We start from the raw sequence: 26582 nt of genomic DNA on the forward strand, positions 1-26582 counted from the left end.
TGACACTACAGCAGCGTCATCTGCAAACAGCATATCTCTGATGAGGACTTCCCACACCTTAGATTTAGCTTTCAGCCTTGCAAGATTAAACAGTTTCCCATCAGCTCTTGTGTGCAAAAAGATGCCCTCTGTTGAAGATCCAAAGGCATGCTTCAGGAGGAGTGCAAAGAAGATCCTGAACAATATCGGAGCAAGGACGCATCCTTGTTTGACGCCGCTCCTGATGCTGAAAAAATCCGATAATGTGCCGTCATATTGGATGGTTCCTCTCATGTCTTCGTGGAAAGACTGGATCATCTTGAGTAACTGTGGTGGACAGCCTATCTTGTGGAGCAGTTTGAACAGTCCATCCCTGCTGACCAAGTCAAAGGCCTTGGTCAGGTCGACAAAGGCAATATAGAGTGGCTTCCTCTGCTCCCTGCATTTCTCCTGCAGCTGCCTTAGAGAGAAGACCATGTCGACGGTAGATCTCTCTGCATGGAATCCGCACTGCGATTCAGGATATACCCTCTCAGCAATCTTCTGGAGTCTGCCGAGGATGACACGAGCGAACAGTTTACCAGTCACGCTTAGGAGGGAGATTCCACGGTAATTGTTGCAGTCGCTTCTGTCTCCTCTGTTCTCATACAAGGTTACAATGTTAGTGTCGCGCACATCCTGTGGAACCTCTCCCTCTCTCCAGCACAGGCACAGTAGCTCATGTAGGGGTTCCAGGAGGGTGTCCATGGCACACGTGATTACCTCTGGTGATATACCATCCTGGCCTGAGGCCTTTCCTACTGCAATGCTGTCGATGGCTTTCTTCAGTTCATCCACAGTTGGTTCCTGATCCAGTTCATCCATTACTGGTAGGAGCTTGACGGCATTGAGGGCTGTATCAGCCACAATGTTCTCGCACGAGTACAGCTCGGAGTAGTGCTCGACCCAGCGCTCTATCTGTTTGGCTTTGTCAGTGATGACTTCACCAGATTTGGATTTCTGAGGTGCCATCTTGTTCTGGGTGGGTCCTAATGCCTTCTTGATACCTTCGTACATTCCCCTGAGATTACCAGAGTCAGCACTGGTCCGGATGCTGCTGCATAGCTCAAGCCAGTAGTTGTTGGCACAGCGCCTGGCTGTCTGCTGTACTGTTTTTCTGGCTGCTCTGAGTGCTTGCAGGCTACTCTGGCTCGGTGAGCGTTTGTACTCCAGGAGTGCAGCGCGCTTCTTTTTGATGGCTGGAATCATCTCACCGGAGTTAGCTTCAAACCAGTCATTTGTGTTTCTAGCTCTTCTTTCAAGCACCGACAAGGCCGTGTTGTAAATTGTATCCCTCAGATGCCGCCATCTGGATGTCACATTGGCACCCCGAGGGCTGCTGCGCAGATTCTCCTCGAGGGTCACTCTGAACTTTTCGGCTCTCTCTGAGTTTACTGTCTTTCTGGCATCAATGCGGGGCCTTCCAGTTGGTTTAGAGTGATACAGCTTCTTGGGTCTCACCTTGAGTTTGGAGCAAACTAGTGAGTGATCTGTATCGCAGTCAGCACTATGACAGCTGCGTGTCAGAAGGACGTTTTTGAGGTTATCACGTCTAGTGACAACCACGTCTAGTTGATGCCAGTGTTTTGATCGTGGGTGTCTCCATGACACTCTGTGCTGTGGCTTGGTTTGGAAAAATGTGTTTGTGATGCACAGATTGTGGGACGTGCAAAGTTCAAGACGACGTTGTCCATTTTCATTCATTTTTCTCACACCAAAGTGGCCTAAGCAGGAAGGCCATGAGTCACGATCGGCTCCAACTCTTGCATTGAAGTCACCCAAAAATGTACAATTGTTCGCGAGCAGGTATTTCCGCTATGGCAGCACTAAGCACGTCATAGAACTTGTCTTTTACTTCTGGTGTGGTGTACAGGGTTGGAGCATAAGCGCTGATCAGGCAGACAGGACCAGTGCAAGTTTGAAGTATGACCTGAAGGAGTCTTTCTGATCCGCCCATGACTAATTCCACCATTTGTAGAAGGGTGTTTCTGATGGCAAAGCCAACACCATGCTCCCTGGGTTCATCTTGGGCTTTACCCTGCCAGAAAAAGGTGAAGTCCTTTTCCTTTAGAGATCCCGAATCTGCAAGTCGTGTCTCTTGCAGAGCAGCAATGTCAACTTGGAGCCTCTTCAGTTCCTCATTGATGACAGCGGTCTTTGGGGTGTCGCTGATATCCTGAAGATCTTCAGTCAAACCGGTCAGCATGGTCCGCACATTCCAGCAAGCAAGCTTAAAACTTTGATGGTTTCCTTTTCTTGTTGATTTTCTTATTGGTTTGCCTGGTGCTCAAATTTCAGTCACTTGTCAGGTTTGGGAACCTTAAGCCTCACGCACCCAGTGAGGGAGGTGAACTGTGGTGGGACAATAGCCTATTGGCTGGGGGCTGCCCAGCTTGAGGTGGGCGGTGACTGTCCAGTGAGATGCGATGATCTCTCCCACCATTGAAGGCAACCCCTGACGCTTGTTCTCTATGCCAATCGAGCAAGAGCTTATAACCGGTATCTGTTACCTCCCGTGTTGCTTCAACACTGTTAAGCGATGCTGGAGTACCTCTCCAGGCACGAGCCTGGGCAATTTTTTTTGGGACCCTGGGCTGCCCAGGCGCCAGTGTCCCCCTCTTGGCTTTACTGATATAGTCCAAAGGAGAGGATAACCTCTACGTCTAGTACCAGCTCAGCTGCAGGAGTTACCAGGTCAACGCCAGAAGCTGGCACAAAACTGCCTTAGGACTCCCCTCTGGATTTTCTGTCAGGGTTTACTCCCCTAGCCTTTCTCCTTCCCAGGATAACCCACAAGGCAGTGGGGCAAGGTGTGGATCCATACACAGGTAAACAGGTAACAAAGGCTGTTTCTACACCTGCCACTTTTTCCGAAAGTGGCATGCTAATAAACGGCCCAAAACTGCTAATGAGGCACAGATGTAAATTTCTGGCACCTCTTTAGCACATGGTCACATGATTCAGAGTCCAGAAGATGCTCTTCCTGACTCCGAAACAGCGTGTAGAGGCGTGGCCCCTGGGGGATCTCCCAGAAGGAAATCTTCCTTCCAGATGCCCCTTCTTCCTTTTCAGGAGGATTTCCTTCAGGGAGATCCCCCGGGTGCTGTGCCTCTCCATGCTGTTTTGGAGCCCGGAAGAGCTTCTTTCAGATTCCAAATCTTGTGACCGTATGCTAATGAGGCACTGGAAATTTACAGCCACGCCTCATTAGCATTTTTTCCAGATGGTTTACATTAGCAACATACAAGGAGTGATGCAAAATCCTGCCACATTACTCTCTCAAACCTATTTTTGGCCCCATTGGTAGGGAAGCCTAGTCCCATTGGGAAGACAACACTATCATCTGTTTTGCAGCTGCACCTAGATGTAGAGTGTACAAGCACCAGCTGGCTCCTAACTATGCCCCCTCTGCCAGAGGTGGCTCTGCAGCACCCAGCCCCAGACTCCTCACTAACTCAGAAAAGGCTTTCACGTTGCTAACGGCAGCTTCCCTTCTGGGAAATCTGATTTATTAACCAAGTTCAAAACAAGCCCTGCTGCCCTCCAAGTCCCCAGATAATTTGGTTATCTGGAGGCTGGGCAGGAAGCCTAGGTACAGCAAGCAGGGTGAACCACAGTAGGCCTGACCTTAGCAGAATGACACACCAGATATTAACTAACCATGTGAGCAGAGTCCTGACCGGAGAGGATGGAACAAAAGCACCCAGGCGTCTCAAACAATTACACAAATTGCAAACACACAAAGAATAGAGCTTGGGGTCCACTGACCCCTTGTAAAGCAAGGATTGAAGGCCCGTGATTAGCTGCAACTGATGCTGGGCAGGGGGAGCAGAGATTCGGGCCTGCACATTGTGAAACAGAGCAAAAGATTGCGTTGCAATGCAGATGCATAAGAGATCAGAGTGAAGGCTTCAATGGCAACCTGCTGCCTTCAGAGCATTAGAAATCCAGGCTGCCCCAGTACAGATGCTCGGGCACTTTGCACATTCTCGTGCCCATATCTGGGACTTAGTCCATGCTCTGTACAGCCTACAAGGTAATTTCCTTTGCTATAGAATCAGTGGTTGATTCTCTTCACTGTCCCTCTGTCCTGCTCTCCCGACTCCAGTAGGGAAGGAGTCTGCTTGGTTCCCTGTATCTCCTCTGTGTTCTTTAAGCACCAGTCTGGCTACAGCCCAGAGTGACTTTGTCCGCACCCTGCCAGGAGCAAGTGCAAGACCCCACAGCCTGTCTGCCAAGGTCAGGCACCCAGAGAGCCAGCAACAGGAGCCATTCTCTGTGCTGCACTAAAGAGTTGGGTCAAAAAAAAAAAAACAGTAAGTGGGTATGGTGGTGGTTATCAGGGTGGCGCAGGACGAGAGGCTGTAACGCTGGACACTGGATTTCCAGAGTGAAAGAAATGGAGTTAAAGGACTTCCTTTACAACTTCCTGAAATTTATAATGAGCTGCCTACAGGGATCATTCTGTATCACACCTTAACATGAAATCAAGGTGCCTGAGGGAGCTGTGTATGCCTCATTTATAGTGCCATCTAGTGCTGGAATGGAAAATAACTGAGCTATTATCACCGTTAACTCTTTAAAGTGCTACATTTCTGCTGTTTTGTTTTGTTAGAATACAGACTAACAAGGCCACCTTTCTTTCATATCTGACACTCTATCATCTGCAACTCTCAAATAACTGGCACTTTAGCCAGAAGTAAATTTTAGTTATGTGTCTCCGTAAGTACAGTTAAGTGAAAGTCAATACAGTGTCTCTCGATTCACAAACCTATGTTTCGCAAATTCAATTATTCATGAGTGGGCAGAGCATCTCCTTCCCCCCGGACCCCAGGCAGGAGCGCCAGCAGCCAGGGGCTGCCATATTTGCAAAATTCAACATTCACTGTAATTCCCAACATGGAATTCTCATGAGTGTTGAGACCCTACTGTACAAACAAATACAGCAAATGCAGTACAAGTTTACAGTGTACAATACTACTGCTGTGGTAAATAAAATAGAAAAGCAGTCCTGCAGCACTTTAAAGACTAACAATATAATTTATTAGATGATAAGTTTTCATGGAACAGACCCACTTCTTCAGATCTGCAAAATAAAAGTACTCTGCATACATTTTTGTTTGTTTCTTAATATCTAATTTTGTTTTTCTTTCGTGTTCTGCATTGCTAGGTATACCTCTCTAGGCTCCAGAATGCTTGAATATCAGGCAAAGCTCCCAGTCCCAGGGCTGCCGGATACAAAAGCATTTACCATATTACTAAGAGGCTTCCAATTTGCTAGGTGCTGTACAGAGCATGAGTATCAAAGAGGTTATACTCTTTCACAAACAGTTCAGATGAACGAATCACTTTCCAGGTACACAGCACCTGAAAGCCCCCCAGGAATTCTACCAAATGCTCTGTGACTGGGACTGTAGGCTGGTTTACCACAGAAATGCTGCCACCTCTGCAGCAGATGCTTGTCCAATTACTGGATTAGCTCCCCTGACTCCTGCTGGCCAGGTCTGGAATTGCACTGGTCCCTGCTCCCACTGAAGATCTCATCACTCAACCGCTTATAACAGGCTGCAAGAATTCAGCTCCCAGGGCTTATCTGAGGAGTGAGTTCAAAGCTTTGGGATGATGAAGCTGATACAGTGAGGACCCTGGGAAAAGCAAAACAAAGAGGACACTAGCCCCAATGCCTGGGGCTACATGGATTCCTCACTTGATGGGTGGGTGAGGGGGTGGTATGATCGAACCATCTATCACCCCTGCTGTAGGACCAGTTTGAGACTCCAACCCTTCACACCAACATCCTCTATGCCACTGTTTATTTAAGTCCCTGTTTCTCTTCTCCCAAAAAGGAATCCTAATGGCCCAATCTTCATGCGGCTCCTGGCTGGGAAACGCATTTTGACTAAAAGCATTCTGAGGTGTCCATTAACTTTCCACGGGAACCCTGGGCGCTGTGTGAGGCAAGATGGGGGAGCGGTAATGGGAGCCACCATTCTCCTGTGCCTGGGCTGTGGGATGGGGACGGTGGTGGTGGGGGCGGGGGGAGGTGGAAGAGGAGGTAGGAAAGACTGAAGAGCACATAGCTTAGGTAAACTTTTCCTTTCAGTGGCTGTTTTGTGCTAGGCTGAGCCCCACTGAAACTCAAGAGCTGCAAAGAGGACACCCCAGTTCGGGACAATGAATTACTTTATGTGACTCCTGGGAGAAGACTTACATCGGCTTTCCAGACAGGCTCTGCAGACACATATGGTACATTAGTGGCATGACAGAAGGCATTATGAGACTTACACTCGCAGGCAGGGAGCTGCCACTGTCTCTCCAGAAACACGTAGGCATTCTGGAAAGGACAACGCATGCACCAGCTGACGTTCAGTTCTCTTCTAGGAAGCATCATCATGACAGGGGCCCAAGGGGGCTGCCTCTGATTTAATTTCTGCTCAGGAGAAAAGAAGCATCTTCCAGGCAAACTTCATTTAAAATCCTAGGAATACTTTGGGATGAAAGGAGCTGGCACAGCCCATCTGCCTCTGGCTAGTATCTGCCCACCAGAAACCTCTCAGAGATTAGCCTCAGTTCCCTCTTGGGAACTGCCACTGATGGGCAAGAGGGGGCTGCAGGTAGACAAGTTCATCCTTACCTGGGACCCCTTTCGCACTCGCCCACACAAAGGCACACAAAGGCCAGAGGACCAGCCTGAGATTGCTACCCTCTCCCTCACCCAGGAATAAGCCTGGCAGAGAAGACTCATACCCCAGCGGTGTCAGCCTTACCCTGCCTCCACGTGAGTACCAGGAACAGAGTTCATGCTGCAGAAAGGCACTGGCAGGCTCGAGAAGGGACAAGCCACGGTGGAGCTGCACCCCAGCAATCTGCTGTGGCCTTGTGGCAGCTCACAACAGCCAGATGCTGGGGAACGGTTTAGGCAACCCTGAGAGCTGCGCTGGAAGCTGATCCATTACCCATAGCCTCTGCGTGACCTCCCTCAGTTCCTGTGGGGGCAGAGGAGGGAATGTTGCCCTGCGGTTCCCAGCCTGATAGTGAGTCTGCGCTGTGCAGTGTTTAGCAACAAGGCTGCGTCAACACCGCCCTGTCACTAAATGTTCAGCATGTGCAAACACCATTTGTCAACACTTTTGAAAGAGAAGTTACTCACTTGTGTAGTAACGATGGTTCTTTGAGATGTGTCCCCGTGGGTGCTCCACATTAGGTGTCGGGCTCGCCCCGGCGCCGCAGATCGGAGATTTGCAGCTGTATCTCATTGGGTCGCACATGCGCCGATGTGCGTAGGTCCTTTGTGCACTTTCGGTCTCGTGTGCGATCCCGTCCACACCAGTTTCTCGATCAGCCACCCTGGATGCTCCTGAAAGACACAAAGCAAAACTCCAAAGCAGGGAGGAAAAGGTGGGTAGCGGAGCACCCATGGGGACACATCTCGAAGAACCATCGTTACTACACAACTGAGTAATTTCTCTTTCTTCTTCGAGTGGTCCCTGTGGGTGCTCCACATTAGGTGACTACCCAGCAGTGACCCCAAAAATGGAGGTGGGTACCAGATTTACGTGCAGCTTGCCCTTGAAAGGACTGCTGTGGATAGACACGTATCCTCATCCAACACCCGGTGCATCGCATAGTGCTTGGCGAAGGTGTCGTGGGATGACCATGTTGCCGCTCTGCAGATGTCCTTTAATGCGACTCCTTTGAAGAAGGCTGTCAACGTCACCATCGCTCTAGTGGAGTGAGCCCTGGGCAGAACTAGCACAGGGGTCTTACGGAACTCGTAGCACATTTTTATACAGGATACAATGTTATTTGAAATTCTTTGTGATGAGAGGCCTCCCACTTTTGATCTGGGTGCAATAGACACCAGGAGTCTGTCTGTTTTCCGAAAGGGCTTAGTTCTGTCTATGTAAAAGGCCAACGTCCTCCTCACATCAAGTGAATGCATCCGGGGTTCTTTACTTGAGGTATGCGGTTTCGGGTAAAATGAAGGTAAAGCTATTGGCTCATTAATGTGGAACTCTGAGGCAATCTTTGGAAGGAAGGCCAGGTGTAATCGTAAAACCACTGCCTCCTTCAAAAAATTGTATAGGGTGGCATTGCCATTATCGCTGCCAGCTCGGTCACCCTGAGGGCTGATGTAATTGCGAGAAGAAAAGTTGCTTTCATGGTAAGTAGCTGGAGGGGTACAGTGGCCAATGGTTCGAAGGGTGGTCTAGACAGTGTGTCGAGGACCAGGTCCAAGCTCCATAAAGGCGATAACGGTTTCCACGGGGGGGTATAGATTTGTGAGCCCCTTTAGAAACCGTGTGGTAATGGGATGGGCAAATACAGTTAACCCCTCCTCCATATGTCGGAATGCTGATATAGCTGCAAGATGGACCTTTAACGACTATAAAGTAAGTCCGTCTTGTTTCAGTTCCAGTAAGTACTCTAGGATTGTGGGAATGGAGATGTCCAGAAAAGTCAATTCCTTGGACAAACACCAGAATGTAAAACATTTCCATTTGTGTGCATAAGCCTTCCTGGTGGAGGCCCGTCGACTGCACTCCAGGACCTCTTTTACTCCTTCTGAGCATGTTCTCTCGGAGGTGCTGAGCTATGGATTAGCCATGATTTCAGGCAGAGCATTCGAGGATGGGGGGTGTGCTATGGACCCCTGACTCTGCTTGAGAAGGTCCGGTACTATTGGGAGGGGGAGTGCTGGGCAGCATGACGTGTAGCAGCAGAGGAAGCCATTGCTATCAATCCCGTGTTGGGGCTATGAGTATTATGCGCGCCTTCTCCCTTCTTGCTTTTTGTAGGACCTTGTGAATGAGCCTTGTGGGAGGGAATGCATACAGCAAGGGGCCCTTCCATGAGAGCATGAAGGTGTCCCCCAGTGAACGTTGTCCAATGTCCGCTCTGGAGCAGTATTTCGGGCATTTCTTGTTGGCGTAGGTGGCAAACAAGTCGATCTGGGGAAACCCCCATCTGTGGAATACGTTGCAGAGTCGATCGGAGTGGATTTGCCACTCGTGCGTGAGAGCACAATGTCTGTTTAGTTGGTCTGCTCTCACGTTGCGGACACCCGGCAGGTATGAGGCTTTTAGCGTTATGTTGTTTGCAATGCACCAATTCCATAGTCGGACCACCTCTGCGCATAACGCACTAGATCTGGCTCCACCTTGGCGATTGATATAGAACATTGTGGAGGTGTTGTTGGAACTGACTCTGACTACCTTGTCCCACAGGTATTTGTGGAAGTGCCTGCATACATTGAACACTGCTCTGAGTTCCAGTACGTTTATGTGCATCGCCGTCTCTGCGGGGGACCATTACTCCCGTGTCACTTTGTTGCCCACATGTGCTCCCCATCCTATGTGGGACGCATCCGTTCTGAGAAAAACCACGATTTGAAGTTGGTGGAATGGCACCCCTAATAGCAAGTTCTTGGGGTCTGCCCACCATGCCACAGACTTTCACACCTCCATTGTGGGCAATACCTTTTTGTGAATGGTATGAATCATTGGCCTGTACACAGTCACCAACCAGTGCTGTAGGCCTCGCATATGTAGTCTGGCATTCTGCACCAAGAATGTGGTGGCAGCCACATGCCCCAGGAGCTGTAAGCAAGTTAGGATTGACACTGTGGGGCTGTACGTCATCACCTGCACTAAGGAGCGCGAAAACGGGCATCGGGCAGATATACTCTCGACGTAGTAGAGTCTAGGTGTGCCCCTATGAACACAATGTTCTGCGTGGGCTCCATCGTCGATTTCTGGAAATTGATGACTCGGCTCAGCGAGAGGAAGGTCCTTGAAGTGATGTCTATCGTGCACAGGACATCTGCCCTTGAGACACCTTTCAGAAGGCAGTCGTCCAGAAACGGAAAAATGAACACACCCTGCCGGTGTAGGTAAGCTGACACTACCGCAAGTGTTTTGGTAAAGACTCTGGGTGCTGAAGATAGACCGAATGGGAGGACCCTGTATTGGAAGTGCTCCGTGCCTACTTTGAAGCAAAGAAAGCGCCTGTGTGCCGGATGGATTGTTATAAGGAAATACGCATCTTGTAAGTCGAGGGCTGCGAACCAAATCCCCATTGTCCAGTGCCGTGACTATGGAGGCGACTGGAGTCATCTTGAAGCGCTGTTTGTGCAAATAGTGGTTGAGAGCCTGTAGGTCCAGGATTGGCCTCCAGCCTCCTGTTTTTTTCTCTGTTAGAAAGTATTGGGAGTAGAAACCTTTCCCTTGGAATTCATCTGGGACTCTCTCCACCGCCCCTATAAGTATAAGGTGGTCTACCTCTTGCTTTAACCTCATCTCATAAGAGGGGTCCCTGGGGAGGGACTGAATAGGGGGTTTTGGTGGTGGTAGCGATCGGAAAGGGATGGTATATCCCTTGGCTATAATTTCCAAAACCCGCTTGCCCGTCGTAATGCTTTCCCACTGTCGATAAAATGGTCTGAGCTGGTGGTGGAACATACGCTGTGATTGGCAGTGAGGGATGTTCTTGGTAACGCAGTCCTCGACATAACCGTCAAACTTGCTGTCTTGGGGTTTGCCCAGACAATGTACATCCTTGTTCGGGACGTCGCCTGGATGTCCTCTGCTGTTGTTGTTGGTGGCGTCCCTGATCGTAACCCCGCTGACATTGCGAGCGCTGGGGTTGGCAGGCGTAACGTATTTGTTGAGGGTAGAATCTCTTCCTCCTATAGGGAGGGGTGTACATCCCCAGTGTCCTGAGTGTGGTCCTCAAGTCCTTGCTAGAATGTAGGACTGAATCGGTGGAGTCAGCGAATAGTTTTTCCTTGTCAAACGGAAGATCTACGATTTTCGTTTGCAGATCCTTGGGGATGCCAGATGTTTGGAGCCACAACTCCCTACGTACCACCACTGCTGTGGCTGTGGAGCACGCCACTGTGTCCGCTACATCCAGGGCAATCTGGACACCTGTGCATGAAGCTGCATAGCCCTCCTGGACTATTACCTTCAAGACCAGTTTTTTATCATCCGGGAGGAAGTCCATGAGAGAGGTAAGTCTAGTGTAACTGTCGAAGTTATGATGTGACAGGTGGGTGGTGTAGTTGGCCATGCACAGCAATAATGTGGAGGAGTATACCTTCCTCCCAAATAAGTCCAGTTTTCTTGCATCCTTGTCGGACCCCGCAGACTTATATTGTGGTGCCTTTGATCTGTGCTGCAAAGATTCAACTACCAGGGAATTTGGTTGGGGGTGGTTGAACAGAAATTCCATACCCCTGGATGGTATAAAGTACTTCTTGTCTGCCCTTTTGTTAGTAGGTGGAATAGAGGCTGGGGTCTGCCAGATATTTGTGGCAGCTTCCATAATGGCTTCATCTAGTGGGATGGCTATTTTAAATGATGCGGGGGGTCTTAGGTTCTTGAGGAGTTTATGGTGTTTCTCCTGCACTTCCACAATCTGTATGTTCTGAGTGTGCACCACCCTCTTAAAAAGCTCTTGAAATTGCTTGAGGTCGTCCGGGGGAGATATATCCCCAGGAACCACCTCATCTGGGGAAGACGAGGAAGCATCGCTGCGATAAACCTCCTCCGGTTCTTCAGACACCTTCTGTGTCCATTCCCTTGAGGATTCTAGGGGGAGGTCTAATGACTCTGGACCCATCCCCACTGGAGAGGCATGTGCTCTTTTTGAAGGGAGAGAGGAGATGTAGCCATGCATTGAAGGTTGAGGCAGGGATCTGTCCCTCGATCTTGAGCTCCGGTGCCGATAACGTTCACCATGCTGAGTGGCCATAGCAGCAGGGGCAGGGTCCCGGTGATGGAGACCTAGACCACGATCGGTGTCTGTATGCATAGTGCCAAGAGGAGTGTGATCACCTTGATGATGTTGAGATTGGCGGGGATGCTCTATAGAAGCACTCATGCAGTTCCGTTAGGGAGACCGGCGAAGGATGTCTGAGCCAGGGAGACCGTAGTTGAAGAAATGGAGATGGAGGTCTTAGGAAGGCTGGTGGTGTTGCCGCCCGTTCTGGCATACCCATCTCAGGAAGAGAGTTGGGAGCAAGTGGCATCCCAAGAATGTCAGGGGATGGGCTGCGGTGCCGGGTCTTGGATCTTTCCTTGCCTAGCCCGTGTGGCTGTATGGTCAGTGCTGCCATCTCTGGTGCCTGGGACCTCGGTGCGGCCATCGGTGCCACTCCCGGTGCCGCTACATGCGGTTCCGTGAGCGTAGCTGTCTCCGGCACCGTCAGGCCACATGCCAGGGTCTCCGGTTCCAGTGCTCTCGGTGCCATAGCTTCTGGTGCCCGCCATGTCGGTGCCTGCAGGGTTCTCGATGCCGACTGTTTACTGGTTGGAGCCCAGGCACTGCTTTATGTTGTGTGGCCCTCTCACTGCTTTGAACAGCCAGCGGTTCACAGCCCTGTGCCTGCCCACAGATACCACTGGCAAGGATCGAGTTGAGGATACCTTCTTTTTCTTATGCATAGAGGAAGTTAAAGAGGTTGCCTTACTCTTATGTGGCCCTGAGGGCCCTTCCTTCTGGGGCATCTCCAACAGTTCAGGCTGGAGGGCCTTGTCGAACAAGATCATTTTTAGTCTCATCTCCCTGTCCTTCCTTGCTCTGGCCATTAGTTTAGAGCAGTGAGGACATTTCTGGGGGACATGGGCCTCTCCCAAGCAACGAATGTATTTACTATGGCCATCAGAGACAGGCATGGCCTCTACGCACAATTCACATTTCTTAGACCCTGGGGAAGACATTTCTTTCAACGTTAAGTAAGGCACTTAATGGCTACTAATAGCCAACAAAGCAGATAATGTTCACAGTCTCCAAGACAGCGACCAGCGGCCTCCTTCTTCTCCCCCTCTTCTTTTCTTTCCTTTTCTTTTTCTCTCTTTTTTTTTTTTTAAACTATATACAGGAAACAAACTTTAACAGTCTTAGAAAACAAGAAAGAAACTAGTAACTATATTATAACAAATTTATCTGTCTCAGGCATTGGAGCCGGAGCAGATTCCGTCTGCAGCCATTGGCGGTTGAGAGGAACTGGAGTGGACCTGGATCGCGCACGTGACCGAAAGCACGTGAAGGACCAACACGTACTGGCACATGCGTGACCCAAGGAGATACAGCTGGAAGTCTCCGATCTACTGCGCCGGGGTGAGCCCGACACCTAATGTGGAGCACCCACGGGGACCACTCGAAGTAGTAGTATTTTGCTTGCTAGCCTCCCTGAGCAGAGGGTGCCTCCTGACAAAGCAGCATTCACACTCACTACAGCAAAACTTTTGTCACTAGGGCTGGAGAGAGGAGGAAGGATTTAAGCACCCATGAACAAAAGTTTCACCTATCAATTGCAAGCGTAGACATAGCCTGAGTGTGCGTAGTCTCTCCCCCCAGCTAATTACTCCGGTCAATCAAATCAAGCTACAGATTCAGGTAAATCTGACTCCAGCCCGGCTGTACATGCAACAGTACAGTTGACCCCTGGCACTTCCCCCAAGCCTGTAGGAAGCTAAATTGCCACTAATTAACTCTAACCCCACCCCCATGAGAAAGGGTGACTCCCATTCAGTTGTGCATGTTCTAACCAGCAGTGGAGGCCACGCTGCGCCACACACCAGTCCCACACCCCCTGCCAAAGCCCAAGTGCTGAGATCATGCACAAATGGGAATTGGCTTGTAGTGGCTTCTCCTGCCCCACGGAAGTCAGTGGAAGTTTGGACGTTGACGCTATAGCAACAGGTTCCAGATCTGCTGAAGTGAACAAGCTGCTATAAAAGCACCGAGCTGAAAAGTGCCCAGGATCCTTTTATATTTAAGTGAAACTGACCTCCAGGGCATCTTTGACCTCAGCAATGATGGGGAATGGCATTTGGCTGAGGTGACCTCTTGCAGCTGGTCCCCACTGGAGGCTCAGGGTGACCCTGACACTATGGATGCTTTAGACTCTAGCACATTCCTCGACACTGTTTGCCCTGACCTCAGCCTGCACCTTTTTCACCTTTGATTTGCTGAGTTCCTTTCTGAGTCACCAGGTCCTCATATGGCAGAAGTGCTGCAAACCCATTAAAACTCAGCATTTGCCCTACCCATAGAACAATTATAATCCACCTGCCTGTTGGATAACAGTGCGGTCTGAACCCAATAACCTTCAACACCAGCATCTATTCCTTCTTGAGCTTGGGATGGATGAGAGCATTACTACCCCTTTTTTAAACGTCCCAGCATTTGGCTAAGTCACTTGTAAAGGTTAAACCCAGAGATTGCAGGTGCCTGAAAATCTCCAGGAAAGGTTGGCAAGGGTCCAGGTTAGCCAATAGGAAGAGTGTGATTTTTTTTTTAATGGAAGCAGTGATTTGCCTGGCATTCCTTTGTGTGGGTGAGAGAGGAGAAGCAGAGATTAATTAAGTCTGGAACCAGGTGTTGACATTTTCCATAACACTCATACCTACAGATGACTCCTGGAACAACAGATATGTGAGTAGAAAGATGTTTAGTCAAATGTGACCAGTTTCTTTTTAACTTTGGGTTTGGTTTGCAGGATTTAGGCTATTTTATCTACTCTGCTGATTAACTTTTAAACTGAATCCCAGGTATTTAATCTTACTTTTTTTAGTTGCTCTGTAACACCGAGCAACCATGTATAATTACAAAGTACATCTTCTTGGTTTTGTTAATGAATCACCTTTCAAACCTATGATCTTATTCTTGCGTCCTAGAGCAATGTTCCCCAAAGGGTGATACACATACCACGGGTGGTACGCAGAAGGATTTCAAGGGGTATACAGCAGAAAATAAATTATTAAAAATCAGGAGATAAGCACTGGGACAGCACTGGGCACACGCCAATACGGCTGAATTTCCAAAAGGGGTATGCAAATGATTTAAGCGTGGGAAACTCTGTCTTAGAGGGCAGGATGTTCTCGTGCACAAGCCTAGGACTGAAAGGTCAGCCATTCAGAGGTTGCAGTTTGTTATCAAGCTCTCTCCCCTGAGGGAGGGTTAAGAGCTTGGAGTTACCCACAAGGAGGCATCTCAAGTGTCTCTTCTTGGGCTCTAGAAAGGGGTGTTTTGCACGTGGGTGGTGGCAGTCAGGGAATTTGTAACCTTTAACTCCACCACGAAGCCACTGCGAGCTCCAGGCCAGTCCCAAGCCTGGATGAAGGAGGGTTGGTCAGATGTGTGTTGATGCGCTGACTGTCAAACAATACGAATGAAATCTGATGCCACTACAACTAAATGTTAAAAGATGCCGGCTCAGACATCGCCCAGATAAACAAGGTCCGTGATATCAATTGAGTGATCGGGGTTGGGTCGATAAGTTGGCTACCGAAAGAAAATTACAGCTAACACATATGCGATCCATTGGAACATGGAACGTCCGAACACTGTGGGCAACTGGAAAATCAGAGCTGCTTCGGAAGGAGATGGGAGAGATACCGATGTGATATACTTGGACTGGCAGAGATGCATTGGACGGCATCAAGAGAGATATGCGGTTGTGAAGTCATTTGGTCAGGGAATGAAACAAAGCATGAAGTAGGAGTTGGATTCCTTCTTAGCAAAACAGCTAGAAGAGCATTATTAGGATACAAACTGGTGGTGCAAGAATGACGGTAGCAAGATTCGAAGCAAAACCATTCAACATCTCAGTCATTCAGGTGTATGCACTCATGTCAGACAGTATGGAGGAACAGACTGAGCTATTCTATAAAGACTTGACAAAGACGGTGGAGGAGACACCGAAGAAAGATGTGTAGATCATCGGAGATTGGAATGCAAAGGCTGGAACAGATAATGAAGGTTGGGAGAGAGTCATGGGAAGGTCTGAATATGGAGAAAGAAACGAACGAGGTGAGAAACTGCTAGAGTTTGCTATAGAGCATGAGATGGTGACCTGCAACACGAGACTCCTAAAGGACAGTAGGAAGTGGACATGGCGATTGAATGACGGGAAGTCCAAGAAAATGATAGATATGATTTTGGTAAGAAGATGGATAACATCAGTGCAGCAGTGCCAAACTTTCCAAGGAGGGGATATAGACTCAGACCACAGTCTGGTGGTCGCAAACATCAAGATAAAACTCAAAAGAAAAATGTAAGATACAGTTTAAGAAAAGAAGAGACGTGGCGAGGCTATGTGAGAAAAAAACAGGGAATGCATACAGAACAGCGCTTGAAGAGAAGATTAAGAATATCATCACAGAGAAAGACCTGGATAAGAGTCACAGGGATAGCCATCGCTATAGAAGAGGCAATTGAGCAGACTGTTCCAGAAGAAGAAAAGATCAATAAGAAGTGGATTACCCAGGAGACACTGAAGTTGGTTCAAGAGAAGAGAGTGCTGAAGATCAGAAGAGATGTTTCTGAGGTGGCAGAACAGCAATATAGGGTGAAATGCAATGAGGTAAGGAAAGCAGCCAGACAGCATAAGGAGAAATGGTTAGATGAGCAATGTGAAGATATCGAGAGGTATTATGGCGAACGTAAGACCAGGAAAGCGTATAAGACAATTAAGAATATTAATAGGAAATGGCAACCGAAGCACATGGTGATCAAAGATGAGAACAAAGAAGTGCTCATGAACAGGGAGAAGATTGTGCAGCGATGGATGAGATATTGCACCAATCTATACGAAGCACAGTTGGACCCGAGTGTCTCAGAGAAACTGACTGAAGAACTGAAAGAGATATCTCCCCTGAGCATCGACAGCGAGACCGATATTTCGAAGGAGGAAGTAGAAGAAGCAGTGAAACGACTAAAGAACAACAAGAGCCCTGGAAATGATAAGATCATGGGAGAGATGATCAAATACGGTGGAGAAAGCATGATTCAGGAAATACACCAAACTATGTAATATAGCATGGAAAGAAGGGAAGGCCCGTAAGGAATGGACAAGATCTGTGCTAGTGACAATCCCCAAGAAAGGAAGTACACTAGAGTGCAAGAACTACAGAGCGATTGCCCCAACGAGTCATCTAGATAATGTGCCGATGATGATACTGACTGAGAGATTAAGATCGCAGATAGAAGAACATATAGCAGAAGAGCAAGTGGGGTTCAGAGAAGATAGAAGTACCATACAGCAGATATTGGCACTAAGACTGATAGTGGAGAAAGCTCAACAAAAGAACAAAAACGTATACACTTGCATCGTCAATTTTCAAAAGGCATTTGACAGTACAGATCAGAAAGAGACTTGGGCAGTGTTGGAGTCATACAGAGTGGATAGCAGACTGATACGGTTGTTGAGGGATATCAATGATAATGCGGAGGCAGCAGTGAGCACATGCGGAGAGCTGGGAAGTTGATTTAAAACAAGTAGAGGTACGAGACAAGGACATCCAATATCACCAAGTATCTTCATCGCACATCTGAAGAGAGCAATGGACAAGAACAAGGAAGAGGTAGAAGGGATATCTGTGCATGGGAAAAGAATTAACAACTTGAGGTTCAGGGCTGATATAGTTATCATTGAGGAAGATGAGGAGAAGCTAGCGAAAATGGCGCGGGTGTTAAACGAAGAAGGGAAGCAGTACGGACTGATTATGAACACCGATAAAACAAAAACAATGGTATTTGGAGATAAGAAAATAGGAAGGAAGATCAGTGTTGATGGTATTGAACTAGAAAATGTAGAGAAGTTCACATATCTGGGGAGGAACATAACGTATGATCTAGACTGTAAGAAGGAAACAGAGATTAGAATAGCGAAAGCAAGAGCAAGTTTGAAGGCGATGGATAAGATCTGGAAAAGCAAAGCAATTAGCTTAAGAACAAAGCTGGGTGTCTTGAAAACATGTGTATTCAGCAGCATGTTGTGCGGAAGTGAGACATGGGTGATAACGAAAGATTCGAAAAGAGGAATATTGGCGTTTGAAAAGAGTTGTTATAGAAAGATTCTGAGAATAGGATGGATGCAGAAGGTCACCAATGAGGAATTATATAGGAAGATACAGCCGAAAGAGAACCTGCTGCAGAAGGTTATAAAACGGAAGCTACAACTATTTGTACATATTTGCAGAATGTATGATGAATGAAAAATCAAGACCCTGGTATTTGACATAATGGACGGTTTGAATAAGAGAGGCAGATCCCACAGAGAATGGACAGATGATATGAGATTGGTGTGGAGCTAGTCTACAGAAACTAAGCTGCTCTGCACTGGCCAGGGAACGATGGAAGGACATAGTGAGAGAGGCATCAGACACCCACGGGCGCTGAGCCCACGGTTATTGATGATGATGGAGTTTTTTTTCAAGCAGAACTTTAGTGGTGGGGTGCTTTTAAGTTCTGTGGGGCCCCAGGGTCAAGAGAGGGGACGACAAAGCTCAGAGTTAATTCTCCCAGCTGCAGAAGGTAGCTGACACATTATCATCCTATTCCACTAGAGGGAGGCACAGACTCACTTTCTCAAACTAGCTACACAATCACTGCCATTCCACTCTTAAGGTAACAGCACCATGGTGTCCCCTGTTCCTATTGCAATACTGCAACCGTCCCATTATCCCCGATTTGTGGCTTTACAGTGGTACCAGGGCATCTCCTCATCTAAGCAGCGCTGGAAACCAGAGTGGTGTACCAAGGGGAGTAATTCCACGAGCTCCCTACATAAGCTTATCCTGAGGAGCCTTAGTCCACCTAATCATCAGATTTGGCTCCTCATTTTGGCCACTGAACTGCTTCCTTTCTCTCCTTAGTGTGGCCAAGCCAAATATGGAGTCTAGAATTGTGATTCTTCCTCCAGGCAAAGCTTTATTTTTCTTTATAAAGAGAAGAGCACAGCCATCCTGCTGTTTACACTGAGCAATTTCAGAGCAGTGAACACATTTGGTTTAGAGGTTAAGTCAAAACCCAGTGTCCACACCAACAGCTCTCATTTCTCTAGCTCTTCTCCCAAACCACTTTACAAACTGACAGGAAAACCGACACAGAGGGATCACCTCACCCACAGCTGACCTGCCACGAACTCCAGCCTGGAATCCAGCAACATTACATAGCAAATTACCACAGGAACCAAAGAAAAATGGATCCAGGTGGCACTTCAAGGAAAGAGCTGACATCTGAACCAAGGAGCCCTGGCGAGGGGGTGGAGGGGGGGCGCCACTCTCAGCCTGCATGAGCCAGAATAGCTCCACTGGAGTCATAGAGACGCTGATTCATACCAGCTCAAACTCCGGCCCCGAGCCTGGTTCTTCCCTGAACACCCCTCCCCAGTAATTCTGTGTAAAACATCTTCCCTTGAGGAAAACAGCCAATATTTTCTCAGCCAGAGGCAGAGGGAGTATTTCCAGCAGCTGAAGAGGAATTAGATCTTGCAGTCTCACCGGTGCTCAACGCAGCTGAGGCCAAGCTGTGGGGCCACCGCTGGGTGCTTGTTTTACACCAGCCCTCTTCCAAGCAGGAGCAGATACAATGGGAGCATTTCCAGCATCACCCTCCCAGGTCACTCCCTGTTTCACTCATGACTCAACCCTTAGCATGCAGGGGTAGGCCCTCAGGGTGGCACCAAGGGCCACCAGGCAAAGCATCCTGGCACAGCCAGCACTGGCATGAAGAAAGGAGCACCTCTCCCAGCAGTGCTGCCAGCACTCAAGAAGCCCTTACACACCGAGGCATCTGTTGACCTGCAAACAGCACAGAGGCTCTGTTGCCATTTCCCCTCCAACCCCACTCCCCAACCCCAGACCACCAGCAAGCAGAACGGAAGGCCGCTCAGGCAGAGTTTTCCTTTGCACGTTGTTATCCGGTGACTTGTTTAGCAGCTCCTCTGGAGAGAGGTTGTAAGGTCACAGATGATCAGTCTGGGTGCCAACGGGCTGAATCGTGGCTCTGCCGACAGCAGCAAAGTTACATCCCAGAGCCACGCAGCCCAAGCAGTGCCACATGAGATGATGCCACAGCACAGGATGGCAGCTGAGATGACGAACAGTAGGTGAGGTTAATTATTCAGTTACAGAAACACTCCAAGGTAAGGATCATGGCTTTGCAAGGTTCTGTAAAGCACTGTGTATAATTAACTGAGCATCCAAGGATCTCAATGACCTTTGCCAAAGGCCCCCCCGGCACTATTGCATATACATCTATATTACCATCAGTGAGAGGGGAGACGTGAGCTGTAGGGGACCAGGCGATGGATGCCCCAGGCACTGTCACGCACAGGCAGTGGTGTCTCAGGGCTCCCAGGTGGGGAGCTGGGAGAAGATCAAGGAAGCACTGACAAGGCTAGGGTTCGATACAGGAATAACTAAAGCCCTGGTTCTAAGGGAACTTGGAGTAAGCGATCTAATGGTCCCTTCTAGTCTTAATCTATAATGGAGCAGCACAAAAGTAACAGCCTAGAGCCTGTGCCTATAACTGGCCACTGAGCAGTGAGTGCCTGAGTTGAAGCTATAAAGACAGCCAGAGAGGAGACAGCCCCAGGCTGGAATTTGTATTGGGACAGCAGAGAGATGAATGCCCAAAGCCACTGCCTAGGAGCGGCTAGGGGGCATCAGTCAGTGACTGGAGCACACAGCAGAGCAATAGAGAGGTGCTCATTCCTGCAGAGACGAGAGCAGGGCACCACTGTCTCACAAGGACATGAAGAAGCACTGCCTGCAGCCTATTTACAGCCAACCTCAGCATAGCTGTGGGCAGCTTTCTGTTCTGCAATTTCCACTTGCACTGCGACCGAGGCCCTGAGCAGTGAGTTTTGGCTTACGCTGTAGCTCCTCCAGCAGCAGCTCTGAGCTGCATTACAAAACCAAACCCTGAGCTGAAAAGCCCTCTCTTTCTGACTGGGCACATGGAAAGTGACTCCTAGAGGCAACAGCCAGAGGAGCAGAGAAGCGCTTGGAAGACATGCTTTGTATGGCTCAGTGAGGTTACTGTGCAGTACAGGTGTTTGCAGGGACCCAAGTGAGGGCTGGGAGGCACAGCTGGACAGTACTGCACCCTGGCCTCACTCAGGCAGAGGCAGGGATGTGGGCAGGCCCACCTGCACTTTGGTGCTGAAGGGCACATGGCCAACAGGGAAGCCCAGGACTCTCCTCCTCCGTGGAAGGTCTAAGAGAAACTGCAGAAGCGAAGTCACGTATAAAATCTTAAAAACTGGCTATAGGCAGCAGAGAGAAAAGGGTCCACTATGGACACAGATTAGAGCTGGCCATGCCCCCAGAGCTCAAAGGACCAGCCCGTCTCTGGGGGGCGAGGGGAAGGGAGAGCATGTCTGCATCTCATCGGCATTGGAAGAACAGCAGCAAGGGGGCCTTTGGATAAGGGAACTCGTGCTCCTCCCCCGGGTGGATTCACGGCAGGCCAGGAAAGGGAGGGAACCCCATCGGCAGAGGCACCACTTCATGCTCTTCTGTCTGCTGGAATACGCGATGTTCGTGCTTGGGCGGCTCCCTTCAGACTGCAAAGCCCAGCCTACATCGTGCTGGGGTAGAAGCCCAGCTTGGCCATGGACATTTCCCTCCTGAGCCGCATGATTTCCCAGTACATGATCTCCACTGCAAAGGAAAAGGACAGAAGGGTTAGCAAGCCCCGGGCTGGGTGCCTTGTGAACCACCAGGCTCAGCCCCTCCCCCATGGGTGAGACGTAATTCCACACAGAGAGAAGGCAGAGACTGGAGTGACCCCCGGGAATGACCCATCCGGCTCAACCAGCCCTGCAGGATGGGATTTTGCTTAGGGGGAGCTATGAGTATGGGGCCCTTTCCATCCTCCTCTCCCCCTCATTGCTTAGGAGTCCAGTCCCATTCAGAGAGAGGGAGCAGCCCTCAGGAACTCCCATTGACCAAAGACAGCAGCTACCCTGCCAGCTGCCTCTTACCATCCTGCCTCACCAAGCCCTGCTGGATGTAGCGAATGTAGGTGAAGAAGTTGCATACGGCTGTGATCTAAGGGAGAGAGAGAGAAAGAGAGTCACTGCTCCAGAACGGCCTCACCAAGGGCATGGGGCAGGCTCAGCAGGGCTTGGCCAAGGCAAATGCAGATATACTGGTCGGGGGATCCCTCTTCCTCAAGGCTGCAGAGTTTGGCAGCTCTGTCGTCCATCTCAGTGCTTCGGTGTAATTCTCTGTGCTCACAGGGCTGACTGTCACAGGTACAGCGCACCCTCAACTCCAGCTGGAAGCAAGAGGAGCAATGAGCGTCCCTGCGGCCTTCAGAAATCCTGATGCCGAGCCCTGGGCCTCTCCCTGGCAGGAGGAGGGGAATAAAATGGGATATGCAGGGGAAGTGCAGGTAGGAGGCTAGACTGGGAGTAAATGGAAGGGGGAGGAAGGTTTAATTTCTGCTCTGCCACTGAGGAACTGTGTGACCTCGAGCAAGTCACTTTGCCTCTCTGAGCCTCTATTTCCTCATCTACAGCAATACGGCTGAACTTTGAGAATCATGGATGAAAACAGCTTTCTCAATCCTCTGTATTTTTAGCTGGGGCTAGGAGAGAGGCAGATATTTATACGTATTTGCTACCAGGAATTAATGCTGCCTGAAGATGAGAAAGGGGCTGGCAAAGGTTCACTAAAATATTTATAACTGAAACATCCCGAGCCAGAATTACATGCCCTAGACGTTGTGAACACGCCAGCTTGAAAGGAACAACTGGGCTCTGCTGAAAGAAGGGGGTTTTCATAACACGGGAATTTCTTTCCTAATGGAAAACTACACTGTTTGTGCAAGGAGTGGAGGTGCTCAACTGGACTGTTTTTATTAAAGTGACAAAGTATGAGCTCTGTTGCTCACACCCACACAGCCCTACCCCAGGCAGTGAGTGCTCTGGGGAATGATTTGCTCCTTGAGGCCCCAAGCTGCAAAGCACTTAAAACACGCCTGTATACTTTGGGCAAATGCTCCGGAGCTTTTCTGCAACATAACCATTTGGTTAAGTGCTTTGCTGTCTCAGAGCCGTAACAGCACTGAATCATTTACCTTTTCAGAGCCCTCCAGAGTAAAAGGAGATTCTGTTTCCAGAACAGCCCGAGTTATTGCTCCTCATTGCACAGTAACGAAACCCGGCATTTAAGGAACAGTTAATTATAGTGTTTGACAAAGGAAACCAAAGCTCCACAGACAATCAAATCAAGGAGAGGAGAGGAATAATGAGATATTTTCAAACTTGCTGTTGTCTTAAATGAACGACACAACTCAGGAGCACGACTGATGCAGAGTGACTGAGAACCAACCCAACTCTATGAGCCAAATTCTCCCCTACAGACTTCTGTGGCACTACCCCAGAAATTAATTTGCTTTCTTTCTGGAAGAAGCTGAGAGGACAGCTGGCCCCTGGCATGCTGGAGGACTCACCCTGGCCCTGCAGGATGGCGAGATGTAATAATAGTTCCCAGAATCCCCCAGCTTGATGCGGTGTTTGCAGGCACGGGACAGGCCACTCAGAGCACACTTCCTGCGGGGAGAAACGAAAGCGACACTTCAGCAAAGGATTGCTCCATGGAGGAACAGAGCGTGGCAGTGAGTAGCTTCCTCAAGCCAAACCCCAGCAGCTGAGAGGCAGTCAGAGCCCAGGAGAAGAAAGAGGAAGATGGAGTTGGGAGTTCTCTGCTGCCAGGAATAAAAGCTGCAAGAATGGGCAAGTACAGGAGGATTTTATCATAACAGGTTTCCACAGGAGGTACCAGCAGCTATGCAAACTGACTGAGGGCTCTGCACTTCAGGGCTTCCCGTGTATGGTCTGAAACCAGAAAGACATGCAGTGCCGGCAAGAAGCCAGAAGAAAAGTGGTTACGATGTTAGGCTAGAGCAATGTAACAAGTGTAATGAGTTGTGTCTATTCTCTACAGCTCCTCCATCACACATGCACGGGTGGGTAACTTGGCCCTAGTAAAAGGGAGAGAGGCCATTACTCCATCGCTCAGGGCTGGATCGATTTGGTCAGAGTGCCACAGGGCACCTATCCACACCATCCCAGGGACCCGGCACAGTGCAGGGTTGCAGCCTGCAGGCACATGCCCAACTTAGACTGTGGTTCAGTTTCCCCAGGTACAAACACGGCACAATACTCCCTACTTCAAGTTGTTCCATTCTAGACATCTACTAAGACGTCTCCAAACTTCAAGTTGTTCCATTCTACTATTCCCACAGTGGGAGTGGTTGGCTGTAGAATGCATTCCTTCTTCCATCATTCAGATCTTCTGAGGGACTGGAGCGACTTGGACCATCCAGTCTGACCCCTGCATTTTGCAGGATCTCTCACTACTGCATTCTCATTGGTCTCCAACCTTCTAGGGAACTCTGCAGTGATGGTGTGTTGGCCAGCACCTTCAGCACTCAGCTGCTCTGAGCATCCCTCTTAGGCCTTCTTCCTTAACTTTAAAGTCATTGTTCTTTTTCCTACATCTTCTGAGATGGTGAATGTTCCCCTCAGTTCACTGGTGTACTGACTGTATCTATAATCCAAAGGCCAGATGCTGAGCTCAGTCCCACTGGTGTAAGTCCAGAATAACTCTGCTCAGAGACAAAGCCCAGGACCCTTGCTCAAGCAACTTTTCCACTGAAGGCGCTGGGAGTATTACCAGAGTTCTTCTTCATTTGGTCCTGTGCACAGGACCACGCAGTGGGTGGGTTGTCAGTGGGAACTGAAAGCAGTTTCAAAACACAGGTCTTTAGCCTTGATCTAGAAAGGACTAACTCCATTATCTGGAGACAGTTGAAGGCTGATAACCTCTTCCATGGCCCAGCCACATAGGGGCTACACTCTTCCAGCATGCTAGTACATAGCTCCTTCCGTCGCTCCTTACACACATCCTCTCTTCCAGTCAGTGCATCATTTCTTCACTGTCCTTTGAATTGTGTTTTCTTCTGCTAGACCCCACGGTACAGAGTCAGTTGGTTCTGACACGGGTGATGTCACACAGAGACCAAGTTCAAACATTAACTTTTAACTTCAAAAAACATGAACATAAAAAAGACCAGGGTTAGAAATTAAATCTCATCTGCTGCAAAAATGGAATATGCTTGGGGTCTGGCATCTCCACTGAATGACCACCTGGACTACACACTGGGGGCTCATCCCCAATTACATTCCACTGAACATCTCGCCTGCAGTTGGTATCCTGGAGGCAGTGACATTAAAAGGGACTCTATGGTGGACTATAATCAGAAGAGGCCTGACCCAAAATTGAGGGGGTCCTTCCAGGTAAAAGGTCAGGAGATGCTAAGGTATCCTGATCTCTGACTTCATTCAAGTGCATGTGAAGAGAACTCAAGTTTTCGGCATTTTCTAAGACATTCCAGGTCATTTGCAGCATCATTCCACGCAGCCCAAAAGGGATTTGTCAGCATTTAACCATCATCTTGTCTTTCTCGGTCCCCACACCTTTGGCCTGCATGGGGCACCGTGCCTGAGCTGTGAAAGTAGCTAGAAAACCAAAAACCAAGCAGAAAAACAAAAATTCGTCAAGGTGGGGACATGGCAGGATCACTTGTGAGCAGCTTTCATTATCTTCTCTCCCCCACTAGCAAGGATTTAAACAGAAACTGGCTAAAAAAAGGCAGAAGCCTGGCCAACACTTGCTGAAATGAGGAGTCATTTGGGCTGCCTGGGTTTTGAGACAGACCGAAGGGACAGAATTTTCAGAGAGCACTGAGCAGCCACCCTTTGGAAACCAGGCCCCCTTCTGTTGTCTCAAGATGGTACCAAAATCACAAGCCACTTTTAGGTCATTTGTCACAAAGTGTTGTAAGTACAGCCTTCAATTCACCTTCCAGCATATTAACAGAATTGAAAAAAGTTACTGCCTGAACTCCAGCCTCAAGATCATTAGTACCCAGGTGAGTTAGTAACTTGTTAATGGACCACAGATCTTTAATCATTGGCTAAAAATCACTTACGTTACAATTTGTGACCGGAACCCACTGTGAGAAAAGACAAAAGAACAGAAGGTAACCAGTCAGGATAGACACAGGATGGCCTGTTTGCGTCATAGGACTGATATTCACAGGGTGATTGTTTTGGGAAGAAAGAGAATATGGAACAGCTTGCCATGAAGTTTACATGTCATTCAGGTCATTGCCACATGGCATGACAAATGACCTCTGGCTTAGCAGCAGCTTCTTCCAGCAGCAGGGGAAAAAAACCCAAGCTGATCTAAACACAATAGCTAAGAGAAATCCTCTCTCTTGATCAAGAAAAGCAAAGCTCAGGAGTCTGACCCCTGTCTGTTTGCAACCCTATTGGACGGACCCATTTCCTGCCACTGCCCTTGCTGGGTGAGCTATCCCCTGTAACATCAGGAGCGCAGAGAGACAGACGTTTGATTCCCAAGCTGTCACAGCAGTGATCTGAAATCAGTCGATGCAGCTCTCAGGAGAGGTCGGGGTGACAGATAGGGAGGTAAAATGGGTGAGTTCATTTTGCCCCAATTCAAACCCACCTGTGGCATGCAGCATCATGTGTTCAAAAATTTGATGTGAACTTGGATGCAATAGGCCACAGGCATGAGAAAAACTGCAAGAGGGGAGGGGGATCTGCTCCCGCCACCTGCAGGCCACCCAATCCTTCCAGCTCAGCTTCTGGGGGTTCTCCTAACCTCAGCACTTAGCAAATTTTGCTCTTGAGGATGTTTTCAAACAACTCACCCTTGGGTCCTCCCAAC

The 26582-nt window shown here is 49.0% G+C and overlaps 2 protein-coding genes across 10 annotated transcripts in view; both read right to left on the reverse strand.

The window, feature by feature from the left end:
- The window catches only part of LOC142014834 (uncharacterized), a 30824-nt gene extending 12259 nt beyond the window's left edge, over positions 1–18565 (reverse strand). Inside the window, exons 1-3 of one of the 7 annotated variants that reach the window (XM_074998011.1) lie at positions 7169–18565; positions 6786–7004; positions 3251–6448 (exon numbers count right to left, since the gene is read on the reverse strand). In XM_074998011.1, the coding sequence (XP_074854112.1) occupies positions 10534–11901 (1368 nt within the window). In that variant the 5' untranslated portion in view covers positions 11902–18565 and the 3' untranslated portion in view covers positions 3251–6448; positions 6786–7004; positions 7169–10533. Of the gene's footprint in view, positions 1–3250; positions 6449–6785 lie in introns of those variants that run through there. The other 6 variants (XM_074998013.1, XM_074998014.1, XM_074998012.1 and 3 more) reach the window with 6 other exon arrangements.
- A 140-nt stretch (positions 18566–18705) lies between these two features.
- Positions 18706–26582, reverse strand: part of RAB3IL1 (RAB3A interacting protein like 1) — a 29277-nt gene continuing 21400 nt past the window's right edge. For 2 of the 3 annotated variants that reach the window (XM_074998019.1, XM_074998018.1), the window contains exons 8-11: positions 25819–25842; positions 23275–23374; positions 21800–21866; positions 18708–21476 (exon numbers count right to left, since the gene is read on the reverse strand). In XM_074998019.1, the coding sequence (XP_074854120.1) occupies positions 21394–21476; positions 21800–21866; positions 23275–23374; positions 25819–25842 (274 nt within the window). In that variant the 3' untranslated portion in view covers positions 18708–21393. Of the gene's footprint in view, positions 21477–21799; positions 21867–23274; positions 23375–25818; positions 25843–26582 lie in introns of all 3 variants that reach the window. The other variant, XM_074998020.1, reaches the window with a different exon arrangement.

Source organism: Carettochelys insculpta, chromosome 6, assembly GCF_033958435.1.
Source record: "Carettochelys insculpta isolate YL-2023 chromosome 6, ASM3395843v1, whole genome shotgun sequence".
Lineage (NCBI taxonomy): Eukaryota > Metazoa > Chordata > Testudines > Carettochelyidae > Carettochelys > Carettochelys insculpta.